Source organism: Drosophila navojoa, chromosome 4 (genome assembly GCF_054131105.1).
Source record: "Drosophila navojoa isolate 15081-1374.11 chromosome 4, UAZ_NAV_1.0, whole genome shotgun sequence".
Lineage (NCBI taxonomy): Eukaryota > Metazoa > Arthropoda > Insecta > Diptera > Drosophilidae > Drosophila > Drosophila navojoa.
The window spans coordinates 9,033,608-9,050,665 of NC_142892.1; the positions used below are offsets into that span (position 1 = coordinate 9,033,608).

The 17,058-nt window shown below is 45.0% G+C and overlaps 6 protein-coding genes across 7 annotated transcripts; 3 read left to right on the top strand and 3 right to left on the bottom strand.

Annotated features, from left to right (window-relative positions):
* Window positions 1-563: 563 nt before the first annotated feature.
* Rac1 (ras-related protein Rac1) lies at window positions 564-2,021 on the bottom strand. The gene has a single exon (XM_030382398.2). It carries the CDS (start codon window positions 1,636-1,638, stop codon window positions 1,060-1,062), a length of 579 nt encoding a protein of 192 aa, XP_030238258.1. The 5' UTR covers window positions 1,639-2,021; the 3' UTR covers window positions 564-1,059.
* A 241-nt stretch (window positions 2,022-2,262) lies between these two features.
* Window positions 2,263-4,040, top strand: Acat2 (Acetyl-CoA acetyltransferase 2). The gene is made up of 5 exons (XM_018102728.3): window positions 2,263-2,446; window positions 2,521-2,642; window positions 2,755-2,867; window positions 2,923-3,538; window positions 3,592-4,040. Exons 1-5 carry the CDS (start codon window positions 2,404-2,406, stop codon window positions 3,874-3,876), a joined length of 1,179 nt encoding a protein of 392 aa, XP_017958217.1. The 5' UTR covers window positions 2,263-2,403; the 3' UTR covers window positions 3,877-4,040.
* A 348-nt stretch (window positions 4,041-4,388) lies between these two features.
* On the bottom strand, window positions 4,389-6,328 carry Nt5a (5' nucleotidase A). The gene has a single exon (XM_018101781.3). The coding sequence runs from the start codon at window positions 6,187-6,189 to the stop codon at window positions 4,546-4,548; it is 1,644 nt and encodes a 547-aa protein (XP_017957270.1). The 5' UTR covers window positions 6,190-6,328; the 3' UTR covers window positions 4,389-4,545.
* A 30-nt stretch (window positions 6,329-6,358) lies between these two features.
* On the top strand, window positions 6,359-10,531 carry Ctr9 (RNA polymerase-associated protein Ctr9). Its single transcript, XM_018101773.3, has 6 exons — window positions 6,359-6,544; window positions 6,605-6,703; window positions 6,777-7,709; window positions 7,771-8,607; window positions 8,668-9,125; window positions 9,182-10,531. Exons 1-6 carry the CDS (start codon window positions 6,503-6,505, stop codon window positions 10,404-10,406), a joined length of 3,594 nt encoding a protein of 1,197 aa, XP_017957262.1. The 5' UTR covers window positions 6,359-6,502; the 3' UTR covers window positions 10,407-10,531.
* Window positions 10,532-10,543: 12 nt separating this feature from the next.
* Window positions 10,544-12,168, bottom strand: sturkopf (lipid droplet associated hydrolase sturkopf). Its single transcript, XM_018101782.3, has 2 exons — window positions 11,520-12,168; window positions 10,544-11,443 (listed from the first exon to the last, which is right to left on the bottom strand). Exons 1-2 carry the CDS (start codon window positions 11,725-11,727, stop codon window positions 10,716-10,718), a joined length of 936 nt encoding a protein of 311 aa, XP_017957271.1. The 5' UTR covers window positions 11,728-12,168; the 3' UTR covers window positions 10,544-10,715.
* A 98-nt stretch (window positions 12,169-12,266) lies between these two features.
* On the top strand, window positions 12,267-16,768 carry Herc4 (HECT and RLD domain containing E3 ubiquitin ligase 4). 2 transcript variants are annotated; one of them, XM_018101776.3, is made up of 11 exons: window positions 12,267-12,852; window positions 12,920-13,097; window positions 13,230-13,466; window positions 13,522-14,248; window positions 14,306-14,567; window positions 14,630-14,953; window positions 15,022-15,312; window positions 15,372-15,967; window positions 16,023-16,248; window positions 16,305-16,418; window positions 16,490-16,768. In XM_018101776.3, the coding sequence occupies exons 1-11, from the start codon at window positions 12,784-12,786 to the stop codon at window positions 16,640-16,642; spliced, it is 3,177 nt and encodes a 1,058-aa protein (XP_017957265.1). In that variant the 5' UTR covers window positions 12,267-12,783; the 3' UTR covers window positions 16,643-16,768. The 2 variants fall into 2 exon arrangements, with proteins under 2 accessions (XP_017957265.1, XP_017957266.1); XM_018101777.3 differs by having other exon boundaries at window positions 12,268-12,852; window positions 12,920-13,082.
* The last annotated feature ends 290 nt before the right edge of the window (window positions 16,769-17,058 follow it).

The following is a 17,058-nucleotide window of genomic DNA, read 5'->3' on the forward strand; positions in this document are numbered from 1 at the left end:
TGCATATGTATGTATATACTTGCATATGTCACATCTGGCATTAGGGTTACTCAAGATCTTTTTTTCTGTATGCTTTATTTGATTTCCATTGACACATTTATGTATATGTATGTAATTAGATTTGCTTTCGTTTTCGAATATTTAAAATACAAAGTATTCAAAGTTTCAGTTATCCTGTTTACTCTTTTTTTGTGTTTTGTGTATTTTAAATCAGTACATGTACATAGTATACGAAGGACATTATCTTATAAGTATGTAGTTCCTTTTTTATTCATTTACTTTTTAGCAATTTAAAAATTGTTCTCTTGGAAATCGTGCTCCACTTAGGAAATGCATCTCATACATTAATTATATTCCTTTTAATTACCTTTTTATATGTATATATATTTGTTTTTAGCTGCAATTCTGCCTAATCTCTGCCATTTCCCTAGTTTCCGTACATTATTAAACAACATCTAAGTATATTTCTGTCATTGCAACGGAACCTTTTACTGGCTGCATTCTTTTATCTTTTAATTCTCTTTATGCTGTGTTCACATTCCCTCAGCTCTCTGCTTAATAAATTTTACCTTTTTTAAGTTTTTTTTTTTTTTTTTTTTTTGGTTTTACAACATTAATTTTTAATTAACTTTTAGTTCAAATTAATGCACATATTTGAAATTAGTTCAAATTGAATACAAAAAGGAAAAACATGGAACAACACACTTAAACGAAACAAGACAAAGAGTTTGAAGTTTAAACAAAAGGACGACGAGTAACAGAATTAGTAAGAAAATTCGGTTATCCCCAAATTTTGCACATGTGTGTGGGCAAGGTTTTATAACAAAGCAGAAAATAGAGGCAGCTTGACGTAGATTCCAGTTCCAATTACTGGACTCATTCTCCTCCTATTATCAACGTGCTGGCTGCTGCGGCTGCTCTTGCTGCTTATTTTACACAATTGTTATTAGTTAATAATATTACGTTATTAAATAGACTTGACGACAAATACAAATACAATGCTTCGTGGGTGTTCTATGTGTGTGTGTGTGTGTATTAGTGTGTGTGTGCGTCTTAAAATTAAAGCAGAGCGCATTTGCGCTTGGATTTGGGCTGCAGAACGGGACAGAGCACCGATCTAATAGCCTCATCGAAGACGGTCTTCAGGCCCTTTTGCGTCAGTGCCGAGCACTCCAAATATTTAACAGCTCCAATTTCCTTTGCCATGGCCAAACCCTGTGGGTATGTGATGGGCGCTAGCTTCTTGTCGCGCAGCTTCTCAATTGTATTCTTATCGTCGCGCAAATCCAGCTTGGTGCCCACCAATATGATTGGTGTGCTAGGGCAATGATGACGCACCTCTGGATACCATTTGGCTCGCACGTTCTCGAACGAGGCTGGATTCACCAGCGAGAAGCAAATGAGGAAGACATCAGTCTGTGGATACGACAATGGCCGCAAGCGATCATAATCCTCCTGACCAGCCGTATCCCACAAGCCCAAATTGATGGGCTTTGCGTCAACCATAACATTGGCGGAATAGTTGTCAAAGACGGTGGGAATATACTCGCCGGGAAACGCATTTGTCGTATAGCTGATGAGCAGGCATGTCTTACCCACAGCACCATCACCCACGACGACACACTTAATCGCCTGCATGTTATTATTTGTTGCGTTTGCTGCTGCTGCTGCTGGTGCTTTGTGTGATTGTGCGACTCTAGTTGTTGTTGTCTTGGTTAGGGTGGTGGTTGTTGTTGTTGCTGCTGCTGTAGTTGTTAGTGTTGGGCGAGGGCTGGGGCTGTTGCTGTTGGCTGCTGTCGACGCTGTATCTTAGTGTCGGCTCCTTAAAGCTAAGACTTGGGCTGCAATCTGTACAAGCTATATAGCTGCCAACCTGTCCAGGAGTCGCGGTCTGGGCGCGTTTGTTCTTAATGCGTTTACTATGCGCGTTTTGTGCGTTTTTTCAGCATAAAATAATTTTCTGTGTACAGAGATACCGTATCGATATAACAACCCATCGATAAATACAGGCACATAACAATTGAAACTATTACTGTTATCGATGTCATTTATCTTGGCTGGCAGCACCGATAGTTTTTAATATCTTAAGAGAAAAGTGGTACTCCATTAATTGGTAAGAATGCATAGCTTATCACACTAAAAGAAAAAAGAAATAACAAATACATACAATACTTCTCAATAACAAAGTTTTTTATAAATTTTAAGCAACTGACAAGTAGTTATCGTCAATCGATTGTGCGATTTTTCGGCGAATACCATTGTGAACAATCTGCCAGACCAAGGCGAGACACATTTGGTTGAGCGCGCCTACAACGTAGACGTCGTTCGTTTGCTGCGCGGCACTATATTTGTTGATTATTTATCATTTAAAGTGTAAACACTTAGAAACTGTATTAGCTAACGATGTCTGACGTATATATCGTGTCCGCAGCGCGTACGCCCATTGGTAAAATGCGCAATTTCATACAAGTTTGATGTAATGTTTAATTAGGGAAACTTTCTCTTATTTGCATTTTTTAGGCAGCTTCAATGGAACACTTTCTAAATTGAAGGCCTCAGATTTGGGCAGTGTGGTCATCAAGGAGGTATTAAAGCGTGCCCATGTCGAGGCGCCGCAAGTGAACGAAGTTATTATGGGCCAGGTATTTCACAAGTAGCTCTCATTGTTGCTAATTTGAAAATCAATGTTTTCCGTTCGCTTACAAATAAAATTCAATTTGTTATGTAAATTCTTCTACTTCTGCTTCTCTACAGGCATTGACTGCAGGCCAAGGCCAGAATCCCGCACGTCAAGCCGCTCTGAAGGCCGGTTTGCCTATTGAGGTGCCCGCTTATGGTATTAATATACTGTGCGGATCAGGTTTAAAGTAGGTATTCTGATTCAGGCTTTGAATATATTCACTATATTATATGCTTTACTAGAACTGTGGTGCTGGGCTATCAGGCGATACGTTCAGGTGACGCTAAGATTGTTATTGCCGGCGGCCAGGAGAGCATGTCCAGTGCTCCACATGTAGTCCATCTGCGTCAGGGCATCAAAATGGGCCCTGCAACGATGCTGGACACCATGGTGCACGATGGCCTCACCGATGCAATGGATCAAATACATATGGGCATCACTGCCGAAAACCTGGCAGAGAAGTACCAAATCAGCCGCGAGGCTCAGGATGCTCAAGCCTTGCAATCGCAGCTGCTCGCTGAGCAAGCCCAGAAGCTGGGCTACTTTGATGCTGAGATTGTGCCAGTGGAGATCAAGGATCGTAAGGGCACACAACTATTCAGCAAAGATGAATACATCAAAGCAGGCAGCACTTTGGAGGGCTTGCAAAGGCTGCGACCTGCCTTCAAGGAGGGCGGCACCGTGACAGCTGGCAATGCATCGGGAGTCAACGATTCGGCTGCAGCGGTGTTGCTCATGTCCGGCGAAGAGGTTAACAAACGCGGTCTCAAACCTCTTGCCAAAATTGTGGGCTGGACACAGAGCGGCATCGAACCCAATGTCATGGGTCTGGGTCCAGTGACTGCCGTGGAATCATTGGTAAACGAAGCATTCATATTGTCCTCATCCCATGCTAATCTCTGCATTTGCAGCTAACTAAAATTGGCTGGACTCGTGATGACGTGGATCTGTTTGAGCTTAACGAGGCCTTTGCTGCGCAAGCTCTAGCCGTGCTAAAGTGCCTAAAGTTGGATGAGAAAAAAGTGAATGTGAATGGCGGCGCCATTGCCCTGGGCCATCCAATTGGTGCGTCCGGCGCTCGCGTTCTAGTGACCTTGTTGTATGCTCTGGAGCGTACAGGCGGACGACGTGGCATTGCCTCACTGTGCATTGGCGGTGGCATGGGCATTGCACTGGCCGTGGAGCGCATCATCTAATTTGTAGTCTATAGTCAACGTTCTCTTCCTAATTATTGTTTATTCCATTATTGCTTGCACTGTACAAGTGTTTTCCACTTTTCGTTATATAATATTTTCTTCTTCTTTGCGGTATTATGGTTGGTCACAAATAAATATAATGATATCGTTAAATGATTCATATATGGTGTGTATATATTTTATTGCTAGCTATGGATCTGTTAGTAATATATTTCTTCTATTGAATGATGTCTTCTATATCCATAAATACTTTAACTAGAAATGTATAGATAAAAAATGCTTAAGTACATACATATGTATCAGTAAGATTTACATACTTATTGTATAAAGCGCTTGAATAACAACCGATTTAATGAGTTTTGCTCGTGCTAAAGCTGTTTGTACATTCGTCAATCTTGCTTATAATTACGATTGGTAACAACGAACATATACGGATAGGATACCCTATGAAATACAAATTATCTTAGATATTCTAAAGACCTGCTTGGGGTTATGGAATATATAGTATATCGTGTGCTTAATTAATTCGGTCGTCGAGTACTTGTTTATTTTGCTTTCGAGTATAATTTGTATGCCTATTTGACTTTCGTCGAGTAGTTCAATTTGGATGCACTTCGTAAATGCCCGGTTCAGAGATAATTTTTATTTATTGAGTCTTGCCTTGTCTTATCAGACGCAACCACCGTACCAGGAGGTCGTCAGATTGCTGCACTCGAGCGATTTGGGCACCATCGGATAGAAGCCGTTGACATTGTTACACACCAGACGTTCAGTTGGTGCCGTCTGCGCCATTTGATCCATTGAAGAGATGCAAATCTGAGCATAGTTCGCTATGAATCCAGACCACAGAGTGGGTGTGCAGCCGTTGTTGAAGTACGGGCCCCAAAACTTCGAGTGCAGCACTGCCTTGAAGGGGTAGTCCTTGGCTTCCATCAGGAACAGCTCCTCGGCAATGGCCACCGTATCGAAGCCGCTGTGCTTGACCGGCGTATAAATATCTTGTATGATATTGTCTCCGAAGTAGAGAGCCCTTGCATTGCTTGCGTCTTTGTGCAAGAGTTTGGCCATCGACTGATGCAACTGGTGCCAATTGCCCTGTGCGTAGATTTTGCCAGGTTGAAGATATTCCACGGGACTCAGTTCGGTGTTGGGCAGTTCGCGCTTTGCCACGTCATCCACATTCAAATAGGCTCGCTTCTGGGTAAAAAAGCCCGGCTTCTTGGCATAGGTGACTATAAAATCGAAGTACTTCCGCCAATCGGGACCCAGCGCCTGTGTGGCTGTTAAATCGGCAAAGTCTATATTCGAGCCGGTCAACAGGAAAAGCTTCTTGTTCGCGTTTCTCAGTTGCTCCAGCCAGGCGAGCAGCTTGGCACTACTCGGCAGGACATAGCGATGGGGCTCTGCACGCATGGCCTTGAAGTAGAGACTGGAATCATTGCTGAAGTTATCCCGGTTGTAGCTATGCATAAGAGCTTCTAGGAGATCCCCCCAAACTTTGTATTCCTTGGGCTTGCCAGCTGGTCCGCTCTCATCGTCCACAACATCAACGGCTTGGGCAAAGACCAGGGCGCTGGGCATGTCAAAGTAATCAAGCAGCGTGCGCATTTGCTCCGATGCTGGACCATTCCATGTGGACAGGGGATTATTGTAAAAGGCTGTGGCCACATCCCAGCGTCGCTCGACGCCGTAGATATTCTCGATCTCCTCGTCGCTGAGCAGACGTGTGCCGTGCGAGGCACGTAGAATGGTCGCCTCGTTGCTCAGCTTCAGCACATTACCCCGAACTCCATCCAGCATCAGACCTTTCTGAAAGAAATCCATATCCAAATCCTTGGACAGCAACGCTGGCGAATAGCCTTTTACTTCCACCAGGTATTTCTTGAGAACGTTGTAGATGAGCGGCGTCATCTCCTGGAGATTGTAGCGCAACAGCGTGCCGTCCAGATCGAACCCGATGATATCATAGTCCATCAGGTCCAGTTCCTTGCAATACGAATTCATGATTGTGCTGGCCGAGTACCTAGAATATTGAGCTGCACGCGCTTTGCTTGTGCTTATGCCTCGCTGCGTGAGTGTGTGCGTGTGTGTGTGCCTACACAGCTGATTTACGCCAATCAACTCCGGTATAGATTGTTGCGCCAATAGTGCTGAACGACTACAGCTCTTACGTAATTGGCACAGAACATCTGTTTGAGTTTGTTTGTACACTTTTTGTAGCTGGAAATTTGTAGTTGCTGCTGCCCTTGTTGTTAATGCGCGCACACTGACAGCCAATTGGCACACGCTCCATCGCCGAACGGCACTCTGCATTTTTACCGATAGCCTAATACATTATCGATTTAAATTTTAATGAAATGTTGTTAATTTTACTACATAATTTTGTCCATAAACAATGCCAGCTCAGACCAATCGACGGCACACTCGATATACGACTCATAAGATTCGATATTTTTGCTTGTCAAATATCGGACGCTTCTCGATGCTTTGTAGGAAGTATCGAAAAATCGTCAATGTTTTTTTTTAGCGAGCGTACCGCGTTAAGAAAGTAAACTTGTGATTTTCGTGTAATTTAACGCCATAAAGTCACAAATAGTTTGGCTCTCGAGCCACGTTTACTGCAATCATGTCCGCGTGCATCGAAATTCCTTTGCAGGACACTGATGAGGTGAGATTGAAACGCAGTACTACAAAAGTAAATGTGTTTGCATAAAAAAAATGCTTGCAGGTCATCGAAGTGGACCCGGATCAACTCCCCGAATGTTCGGAAGTGTTTAGTATATTGCTGCAGGAGCGTGCTCCTTTGCACGTCTGGGTCAATGTGGCGGTAAGAAATATTAGTTTATATATGTAAATGGGATCCCAAAGGGGAATCACTATGTAAATATCCTATTCCACAGTTGGCATACTACAAGCAGAAGAAGACAGATGACTTCATTATGCTGCTGGAAGCAGCTCGTGATAAGGGCACGACGGACTACCGTGACTATAAAACGGATCAGATGCGCGCCTATGACATGCTGGCCGCCCATTATGTACAAGAGGCGTATAGGGAGAAGTCCAAGGACAAGAAGCGCGAGCTTTTCATGAAGGCCACTAATTTGTACACGAATGCAGACAAAATCATTATGTACGACCAAAGCCATTTGCTGGGACGTGCCTACTTCTGTCTGCTTGAGGGTGACAAAATGGATCAGGCAGATGCGCAATTCAACTTCGTGCTCAATCAATCGCCATCAAATATACCATCGCTGCTAGGCAAAGCGTGCATTGCATTCAATCGCAAGGACTATCGAGGTGCTATGGCGTTCTACAAGAAGGCGCTGCGCACGAACCCCAACTGTCCGGCCAACGTGCGGATCGGTATGGCGCACTGCTTCCTGAAAATGGGCAATGCTGAAAAGGCCAAGTTGGCCTTTGAGCGTGCTCTGCAACTGGATCAGCAATGCGTGGGTGCTCTAATTGGCCTGGCTGTGCTGAAGCTCAATCAACTGGAGCCGGAGTCCAATAAGCTGGGCGTGCAAATGCTCTCTAAGGCGTACACCATCGACAATGCCAATCCGATGGTGTTGAATCATTTGGCCAACCATTTCTTTTTCAAGAAGGACTACCAAAAGGTTCATCATTTGGCTCTGCACGCCTTTCACAATACCGAAAATGAAGCAATGCGTGCCGAGAGCTGTTACCAGCTAGCCAGGAGTTTTCACGCCCAAAGCGACTATGACCAGGCGTTCCAATACTACTATCAGTCCACGCAGATTGCGCCGGCTAACTTTGTGCTTCCACACTACGGACTCGGTCAGATGTACATTTATCGCGGGGACACCGAGAACGTAAATTCCACCATAATTCTTTTGAAATCCGTATACCAATTCCTATAAATCTATTTTACAGGCAGCGCAATGTTTTGAGAAAGTGCTAAAGATTCAGCCAGGGAACTACGAGACCATGAAAATTCTCGGCTCGTTGTATGCGCACTCCAACTCGCAGACCAAGCGTGACATGGCCAAAACCCACCTAAAAAAGGTGACTGAACAGTTTCCGGAGGACATTGAAGCCTGGATAGAGCTGGCGCAGATATTGGAGCAAAATGATTTGCAGGCATCGCTAAATGCTTACGGCACTGCCTCGAGCATTTTGCGTGACAAAGCCAAATATGAGATCCCGGCAGAGATACAGAATAATGTAGCCTCACTGCACTATCGTCTGGGCAATCTGAAATTGGCCAAGGACACGCTCGAGTCAGCGCTGAAACATGCCAGCTCCGAGATGGAGAAGGACGTCAAGTACTACGAGTCCATACAGGTGACCATGAAGTATAATTTGGCCCGCTTGAACGAGGCGATGAGCAGTTTCGATGTGGCCGACAAGCTGTACAAGGAGATACTCAAGGAGCATCCCAACTACATTGATTGCTATCTGCGGCTGGGCTGCATGGCGCGTGATAAGGGCCTGATCTTTGTCGCATCGGATTTCTTCAAAGATGCACTCAATATCAACAATGACAATCCAGATGCAAGATCGCTTCTCGGCAATTTGCACTTGGCCAAAATGCAATTCGCATTGGGTCAAAAGAATTTCGAGACCATACTCAAGAATCCGGCAACGGCTTCAGATGCCTACTCCCTAATTGCTCTTGGAAACTTCTCGCTGCAGACCCTGCATCAGCCCAGTCGCGACAAGGAGAAGGAGCGCAAGCATCAGGAAAAGGCGCTCGCTATATTCAAGCAGGTAAAGTTGGTGATGAAAAGTCAAGTTGGTTATACTTTAATGTGGAAACTTTTGGAATAGGTATTGCGTACGGATCCTCGCAATATTTGGGCCACTAATGGCATTGGCGCCGTGCTCGCCCACAAGGGCTGCGTCATCGAAGCGCGCGACATCTTTGCACAGGTGCGCGAAGCCACCGCCGATTTCTGTGATGTGTGGCTAAACATAGCCCATATCTACGTCGAGCAGAAGCAATATATTAGCGCCATACAGATGTACGAGAACTGTATGAAGAAGTTCTTCAAGCACAACAATGTCGAGGTGATGCAGTACCTCGCACGCGCCTATCTGCGTGCCAATAAGCTGGTGGAGGCCAAGGCTGTACTACTGAAGGCTCGTCGTGTGGCTCCCCAGGACACTGTGCTGCTGTTCAACATAGCTGTAGTGCTATCCCGACTAGCCATGGCCATACTCAAGGATGAGAAGTCCACGCTGGAGGTGGTGCTTCAAGCGGTGCATGAACTGGAGCTGGCGCACAAGTAAATAATTATAAACTCAAACGTGCTTTATAAATTTAATATCTATTCCCACTTAGATACTTCCAATACTTGTCCGTGCATGGCGACAAGACTCGCTTCAACATCGAGGTTGCTGGCGTGGAGGCCAACACATGTCAAGATCTGCTGTCTCAGGCGCAATATCATGTGGGACGTGCGCGTCGCATTGATGAAGAGGATCGCACACTGCGACGCCGCCAAGAAGAGGAACGGGAAGCCTTCAAGCAAAAGATGCTGGAGCAGCGCAAGCGACGCGAAGAGGAAGCCAAAATGTCACGCGAACAGCTGCTGGCCAAACGACAGGAGTACGTGGAAAAAACCAAGAATTTGCTCATCATTGCCGACGCACCTACCGAAAAGGAGCGCAAGAAGGGCAGCGGACGACCGCGCAAGGATGATTACATCTCGGGCACGGATAGTGGAGATGTGCAACGCGAAGGCGTTGAACGGCCGAACAAGAAAAAGGGCAAGGCTGAACGCAAGAAGGGCAGCGGACGCAAACGGAAAACTGAAAAGTACGAGAGCGAGAGCGAAGAAGAGTCTGCTGGTGGTGGCGGCGGCCGTGGAGAGAAAAAACAGAAGAAGAAGAAGCTGCAGCAGAAGAACGCCAAGGATGTCAAGGAGAAACTGTCCGCCAAACAGCGTCTCAAGATTGTCTCCAAGGAGACCATATCGACCAGCGAGTCCGAGAGCGATGGCGGCAAGCGAAGCCGCAGTCGCAGCAGGAGCAGAAACCGTAGCCGGAGCAAGTCGGGCAGTCGCTCGGGCAGCGGCAGTGGCAGTGGTAGCGATCGCAGCCGCAGTAGAAGCCGTAAGAGCGGCTCCCGCAGTCGCAGTGGCAGCCGCTCCGGCAGCGCTAGTGGTAGCGATCGCGGACGGAAGCGCAGCAGGAGTCGCAGTGGCAGCGAGAGCGATGGTGTCGCAAAACGTAAGCGGGCCAAGAATCGTATTGAATCTGGCGACGAATCGGATAAATCAGGATCACGTTCCCGTTCGCGCTCACGTTCAGGGTCGGGGTCACGTTCACGTTCACGTTCACGATCACGCTCGCGCTCGCGCTCACACTCAAAATCTGGGTCTCGTTCACGCTCAAAGTCCGCAAACCGTTCACGTTCCCGCTCTGGTAGTCGATCAAAATCCAAGTCTCAATCGAAATCACGTTCTCGCTCGCGCTCTCGCTCTCACTCCCATTCGAAGTCAAAGTCGCGCTCTCGTTCTCGTGAGGGTAGCGGTTCTCGTTCCCCATCGCGCAGCCGCTCCTGATCGCATTCCTGATCGCCAAACAAAAATTGATTGTAAAATACATATGCAATTCATCAAACCTCTTATCTTAATCACAATACTTGAGTGTAACTAGGATGCAAAATAAAGAGTGTGTTACAACTAAAGAGGATCTCTCCTTTACTTGTATAAAACCTTGTCTTTATTGCGTCATGGATATATATCATATCATGCTTTATATATCAAGTTGTACCTATTACCACTACACAAAAAAAGTTAGAGTACCGATATTCGCATATAATATTAAGATTAGGCAACAATTGGCTAGGCTATCTCACCTAGAAGTGAGCTCTACTGTAGGTTCTGTTTGATCATATTGCTGACTATGGATGCCATGGGCTTGGAATGTCGTAGAACGAATGCATGGGCGATATTCTTATTATCCAGCTGTGCGTCCACTTTGGGAAAGGTCATTTTGAGTTGATAGTAATAGTCGATCGGCACCCAGCCGTCGGTGGAGCCGTAATAGAACTTTAGTAGATGCAAATTCTCTTCTATTAGATCCCGTTGCAGGACACTGACCCGAGCCATTTCGTCGTCGGCCAGGAACACAACTTTCTCTGCCACTGACGGCTTGGTGTATTTCAACGCAGTTCCAAGGAAATGATTGGGTATAGCAAAGATCCAAAAGTAGATTTGGATCAAAAAGATGCGTATCCAAGCAGGCAGCCAGTTGAATGCATTGAAGAAAACGTAACCAAAGACCGAATATAGGGGCATAGCCACTTTGGTGAATACCCAGCCATTGGGAGACTCCATCATGCGTTCTACAGTGGGGAATAGCATGTAGCACTTTTTTATTCGCTCCCGTATCTCTGGTTCCTTGAGCAACTGCAATATCATCCAGGCGCCAATCGAATGTCCAATCAGATGTATTTTCACATGCCGAGGCACATACTTCTTTATAAAGTCTATCTTGTGATCGATTTGACCTTTGAGATTAAAGAGCTCGGCATTTCCACTAAGTTGAGGAACCTCACGAATGCTTGCCTCTGGCGGATCATCATGTCCAGCGTGACCTACATGTCGATCAGTATGTCAATAAGTTATCTTTAGCAAGTACATTCGCAGATAATGGACACCCGCCCGTCTCACCTATCACCCAGACTGGCAAATTGTGTCCATCAGAGCCCAGCTCCTGCTGCAGAGCACCACCGAACTCTGTGTAGAAACCAGGCAATCCAGGATTGCCCGTTATGCAAACAACAAGCTCCTGGACATCATTTAATGACTCCTCAATCCACTTTCCCCACGTTATGATGTGCGTGGGTATGTTATTGATATTCACATACGCTTCCTGCATTGTCTGTTAGCGTGGCCACAACTAGATGAAAATCAATGAGTTTTCACTTTCTCACTTCTAACTTGAATCTCTAAGCAGACCAATTTAATGCAACCGGTTTTTGGTTTTGATCGCCCAAAAACAGCCGTTACGAAGTTTTGAATTTTCGATTGCGCGCTTTATCTAGTATTATAGACACCGAGTTAAAGCCTGAACTTCGCGTTACGCTTTTATTCCAAGTCAAATTGCGCAAAAAGGTCAGAGTTCAGACATTATACTCAGTTACCGGTATAATTCGCTATTATGGAAAATAGGCATGTCCACTCACCGATTAGTGTAGAAATATTTGCATACGTGTGATAGTGGTGCACTCACGAGCATTGCACATGTATGGAACTCGACATAACGAAAATATAATTATATTCAATCTGAGCTACCACAATGTGTAACTATAACCAATGACCAAACAACAGTGGTCAGTGCTGTAAGGCAAAACCTACATTTCACTTCATTAAAATTCTTTCGACATGTAGTAAATTAGGCTTACGTTTTTCATCGATAACATTACGTTTATATATTGCATGAGTGTGCTTAAAGCTTTCCATTAGGTTGGCAGGGTCGTCTTTATTTATTGGTTTCTTTTGTTGTTGTTGTTGCGGTTTTCATTTGTTATATTTTGTTATTTTATTATAGAACAGAATTATCTGTCGAAATTTTTAGCCTAATTCCGGTTACAAGCATACTCAATGCGCTATTTTAAAAATATCACGCTGCATTTTAATCTACAATTCTGGGTCCCCGAGGCCCAATTATAAGAGTCCCCGATTTCGCTTCAACAAAAGCGTGAGTGTGCGTGTGGAGCAAGAGCAAAGCCAAGAAAATAGATAAAATTGGACGGTCGCAGAGAATGTTTCCACTACCCTGGAGCTTTCTCGAATATTCTTTGGCACGGTAGCGCACTTGGAAACAGCGAACACAAAGAAGGAAGCGAAAGCCGTGCCTATTTAAACGATTTGCCATCCACAACAACAACACAACGAAAGCCACAAGTGTAAAGTGGGGCAAGAGATCGACAGAATGGAATTGTATTGCTGGGGTAACGCGTCGCACGGCCAGTTGGGCCTTGGCGGTATCGAAGAGGAACAGGTAATATGGGTACATAATACACGGACATGCACGCCCACTTTAATTTGCCATTGCGTTTACTCGGTAGATATTGACGCCCAGCCGAATGCCCTGGAAGCCGGACTCGGCAGTGAATCAAATCGCTTGTGGGCATCGGCACACACTTTTTCTGACTGCCAGCGGGAAGGTGTATGCATGCGGTAGCAATGATTACTCACAACTGGGACATGAGCTACCCACCAAAAGGCCACGTATGTCGCAATTTCGTATGTACAAATCTTCCATTCTCGTTGGTACACTTGTCACACCTCATTCCCATCACAACTTCCACATGTCGCTCTCTGTGTTAGCTTGATTGCCTGTTGCCATTTATTGCTCTTACGGCCGTTTACTTGCAGTACAGATACCGGAGCTGCAGGATTATGTGATTACGCAAATTGCCTGTGGTAGCCGCCATTCGATGGCGCTCTCCGAATGGGGCCAGGTCTTCAGTTGGGGCGATAATGAGTGTGGCCAACTGGGCCATGCCAGCGATCAAGATATTGTAAAACTGCCTAAAATAGTACGAAATTTGGTCTCCAAAACGGTCGTCCAAATAGCCTGCGGCAGCAATCACAGCCTGGCTCTAACTTGCTGTAAGTAAATTTCACTTCAAGAGATTCTGCTCTATCGGTCCATTTGTCATTGCAGGTGGTGAGCTGTATTCATGGGGATCCAATCTCTATGGTCAGCTGGGTGTCAGTTTACCTAATGACCTCCAACACTGCAACACTCCCATGCGACTCACCACCTTGCTGGGCATTCCCGTGTCAGCCATTGCCTGCGGCGGTAATCATTCTTTTCTTATATCCAAGTCGAGTGCAGTGTTTGGTTGGGGCCGCAACAACTGTGGACAACTGGGCCTGAACGACGAGATGAATCGTGCGTATCCCACACAGCTGAAAACTCTGAGGACACTAGGAGTTCGCTTTGTCGCCTGTGGAGATGAGTTTTCTGTGTTTCTCACAATTGAAGGCGGCGTATTCACCTGTGGCGCTGGGGCCTATGGACAATTGGGCCACGGTTTTAGCTCTAATGAGATGTTACCTCGCATGGTCATGGAACTGATGGGCAGCACTATTTCTCAGGTGGCCTGTGGCAATCGACACACCTTGGCGCTGGTGCCTTCGCGAGGCCGAATTTATGGATTCGGTTTGGGCAGCTCCGGGCAGCTAGGCACGCGTAACACCAAAAGCCTAAATCTGCCCCAGTTGGTCATAGGGCCTTGGGTGTCGCCCAGTGGTTCAACTCTGTTGCAGTCCACCGATGCGAACATTGCGTCTGTTATTCATCAAATCTTCTCTGGCGGGGATCAGTCAATAGTGACCACCTCGATGTTTGCGGACAAAATTCCACCCGTCGACTGTCGCGTTTATTCGTAATAATTTTTCATTTCTATGCCACGCATTCGAATAACACGACTCTATTCTTATAGCCCCAAGTCACAGATTCTTGTGCTGACTGCAGATGCCACCAAACAATGCGCAAGCATTAAGAAAGACGATCAAAGCGATTTGGATTTGTTAAACTCCATTGAGGTTATATTTAAGAGCCAAGCCTGCCTTAATGGTTCCTTTCTGCTAGACCAAGACAAGCATTTAGGTTGCTCCGTTCGCAATTATGGCATAGATTTATTGGCTGCCCAGGCGGCCTTTGATAATCTACGCCAAGTGGAGAATCAAAGCATCAAACAGGTGGTATGTGCAAGCATTATAGAATGGTCATTAACGCACCGGTAGATAATCTGACGTCATTTTAGATCTGGGATAACCTGTCGAAGGAGCTTCTTGGCTCGCTGGTCGCCTCGCCGGCAGACGTTGAGAGCATGCGTGTTTATTTGTTACTGCCACTGTATCACGAATTTGTGAATTCCAAACACTACAAAACACTGCACGTACCATTCGCCCAAGCCATATTCAAACTTACTGAGAATCCTCGCAAGGTGTTAGAGAAATGGTGGGCTCAGACGCCGTCTGAATACTTTGAGCAAATGGTCAATAACTTTTTGCACGTGGCGATGCACATCATCAGCTTTAAAATGGGCATCGAGGTCATTAATCACAATGAGCCGCGCCAGAAGAAGGTAATCGTACTCAACTAATGGCCAATCATTTTTATCTACTTACTAATCAACGTAAATACGTATCTTAGCTGTTGCCCTACAATAGTGATTTGGAGGCTGTCCTGCAATTTTTGACAAAACTTTGTCGTGTGAACGACAGTCGGGACGCGCGACTGAACTTCCGCCTGTTCTACTGGCCAGAGATTACGGATTATGTGGACGTGCAGCAAGAATATTTTCGTTGGATTGCGGCTGAGTCGGCAACAGAGTTTAATATTTGCAACTATCCATTCCTGTTCGACGCATCCGCTAAAACCTCGCTGCTGCAAGCAGATCAAGCGCTCCAAATGCAATCAGCCATGTCGAACGCAATATCTAATGTGGGTGGCTAGCAGCCAATCATATAATCATTTTAATGACGCTCGACCATCTCTTTCAGGCATTTTACAATCTACTAAACTACGGTCACATCTCACAGTACATTGTTTTGAATGTGACGCGAGAAAACTTGGTGCAGGACTCTATACGTGAACTACAGCGATATAGCCAAAGTGACCTCAAGAAGCCACTGAAAATCAAATTCCATGGCGAGGAGGCCGAAGATGCGGGAGGTGTGCGGAAGGAGTTTTTTATGTTGTTGCTCAAGGATCTGATCGATCCTAAATATGGAATGTTCAAAGAGTTTGAGGACTCACGCGTCATGTGGTTCGCAGATGTAACCTTTGAGACGGAGAATATGTATTTCCTTATCGGTGTTCTATGTGGCCTGGCCATTTACAATTTTACAATAATCAATCTGCCTTTCCCTTTGGCGCTATATAAGAAACTGTTAAAGAAACCTGTTGATCTTAGCGATCTGCGTGAAATGTCACCAACGGAAGCCAATTCCCTGCAGGCGCTGCTGGACTATACAGGCGATGACTTTAAGGAAACCTTCGATTTGACATTTGAAATATCACGTGATATCTATGGCGAAGCCGAGACTCAGGAGCTCAAACCCAATGGAAAAAATATAGCTGTCACACTGGAAAACAGGTTTTATTGCATTCCATTTATTGCTTTTCTATTGCTAATCATTTGAGTTTTTCAGGCAAGAGTTTGTAAATCTCTATGTTGACTTCATATTCAACAAATCCGTGGAGCTTCACTATCGTGCATTTCACGAGGGTTTTATGAAAGTCTGTTCAGGCCGAGTGCTCCAAATCTTTCAACCTGAAGAACTGATGGCTGTTGTAGTGGGAAACGAAGAATATGATTGGCAAGCTCTGGAAGACAACTGCGAGTACAAGGAGGGCTATACGTCCGGCGATGAAACGGTAATTCGTTGGCCTAAGAAAATATCGTGTAGTTAAGACAATTTGCTTGTTTTTAGGTAAAGTTGTTTTGGGAAGTATTTCACGAACTGCCCGAGGAAGAAAAGAAAAAGTTTCTGCTTTACTTGACAGGCAGTGATCGTATTCCTATACAGGGCATGAAAGCCATCAAGGTAAACTGACTATATCCATTAATAATTCCTTATAATTGATGTATGGTATTTATGGTAACCTTATCGGCTAGATCGCCATGCAACCCACACCTGATGAACGCTTCCTGCCCGTTGCACACACATGTTTCAACTTGCTGGATCTGCCACGATATAAGACCAAGGAACGGCTCAAGTATAAGCTGCAACAAGCTATACAACAAACTCAGGGGTTTAGTCTGATCTAATCATTTTATCATAGCGTCATTGAGTGCAAATATTTTTTCGAATTGTCTATTGCATTTTCCTTGGATTATAAGTAAAACAAAAAAGAATAGCAAACCAATATTTAACCCCTTCTTTTTCAGAGATATGATCATCTGGAATATTATTGTGTTGTTTAAATTTATAGAGCGATTTTAGCATATTGTTATAAATAAACAAATCTGGAGAATTAAGATAAGTAAATAAAGTGCCCCACATAATTTTTATTTATTTATTTTTTTTTTTTTAATCATATTTAAATTGAACGCGCTTTATGGTGATTGGTGAAGGTTGCTATATCACTGGAGCTCCTTGCTCTGATCACTTCGATAGTCGGAGTTGTCGCCTACAATAAAATTGCCAGAAAATCGATAAGCGATAAGCTTTTCAAAATACGCAC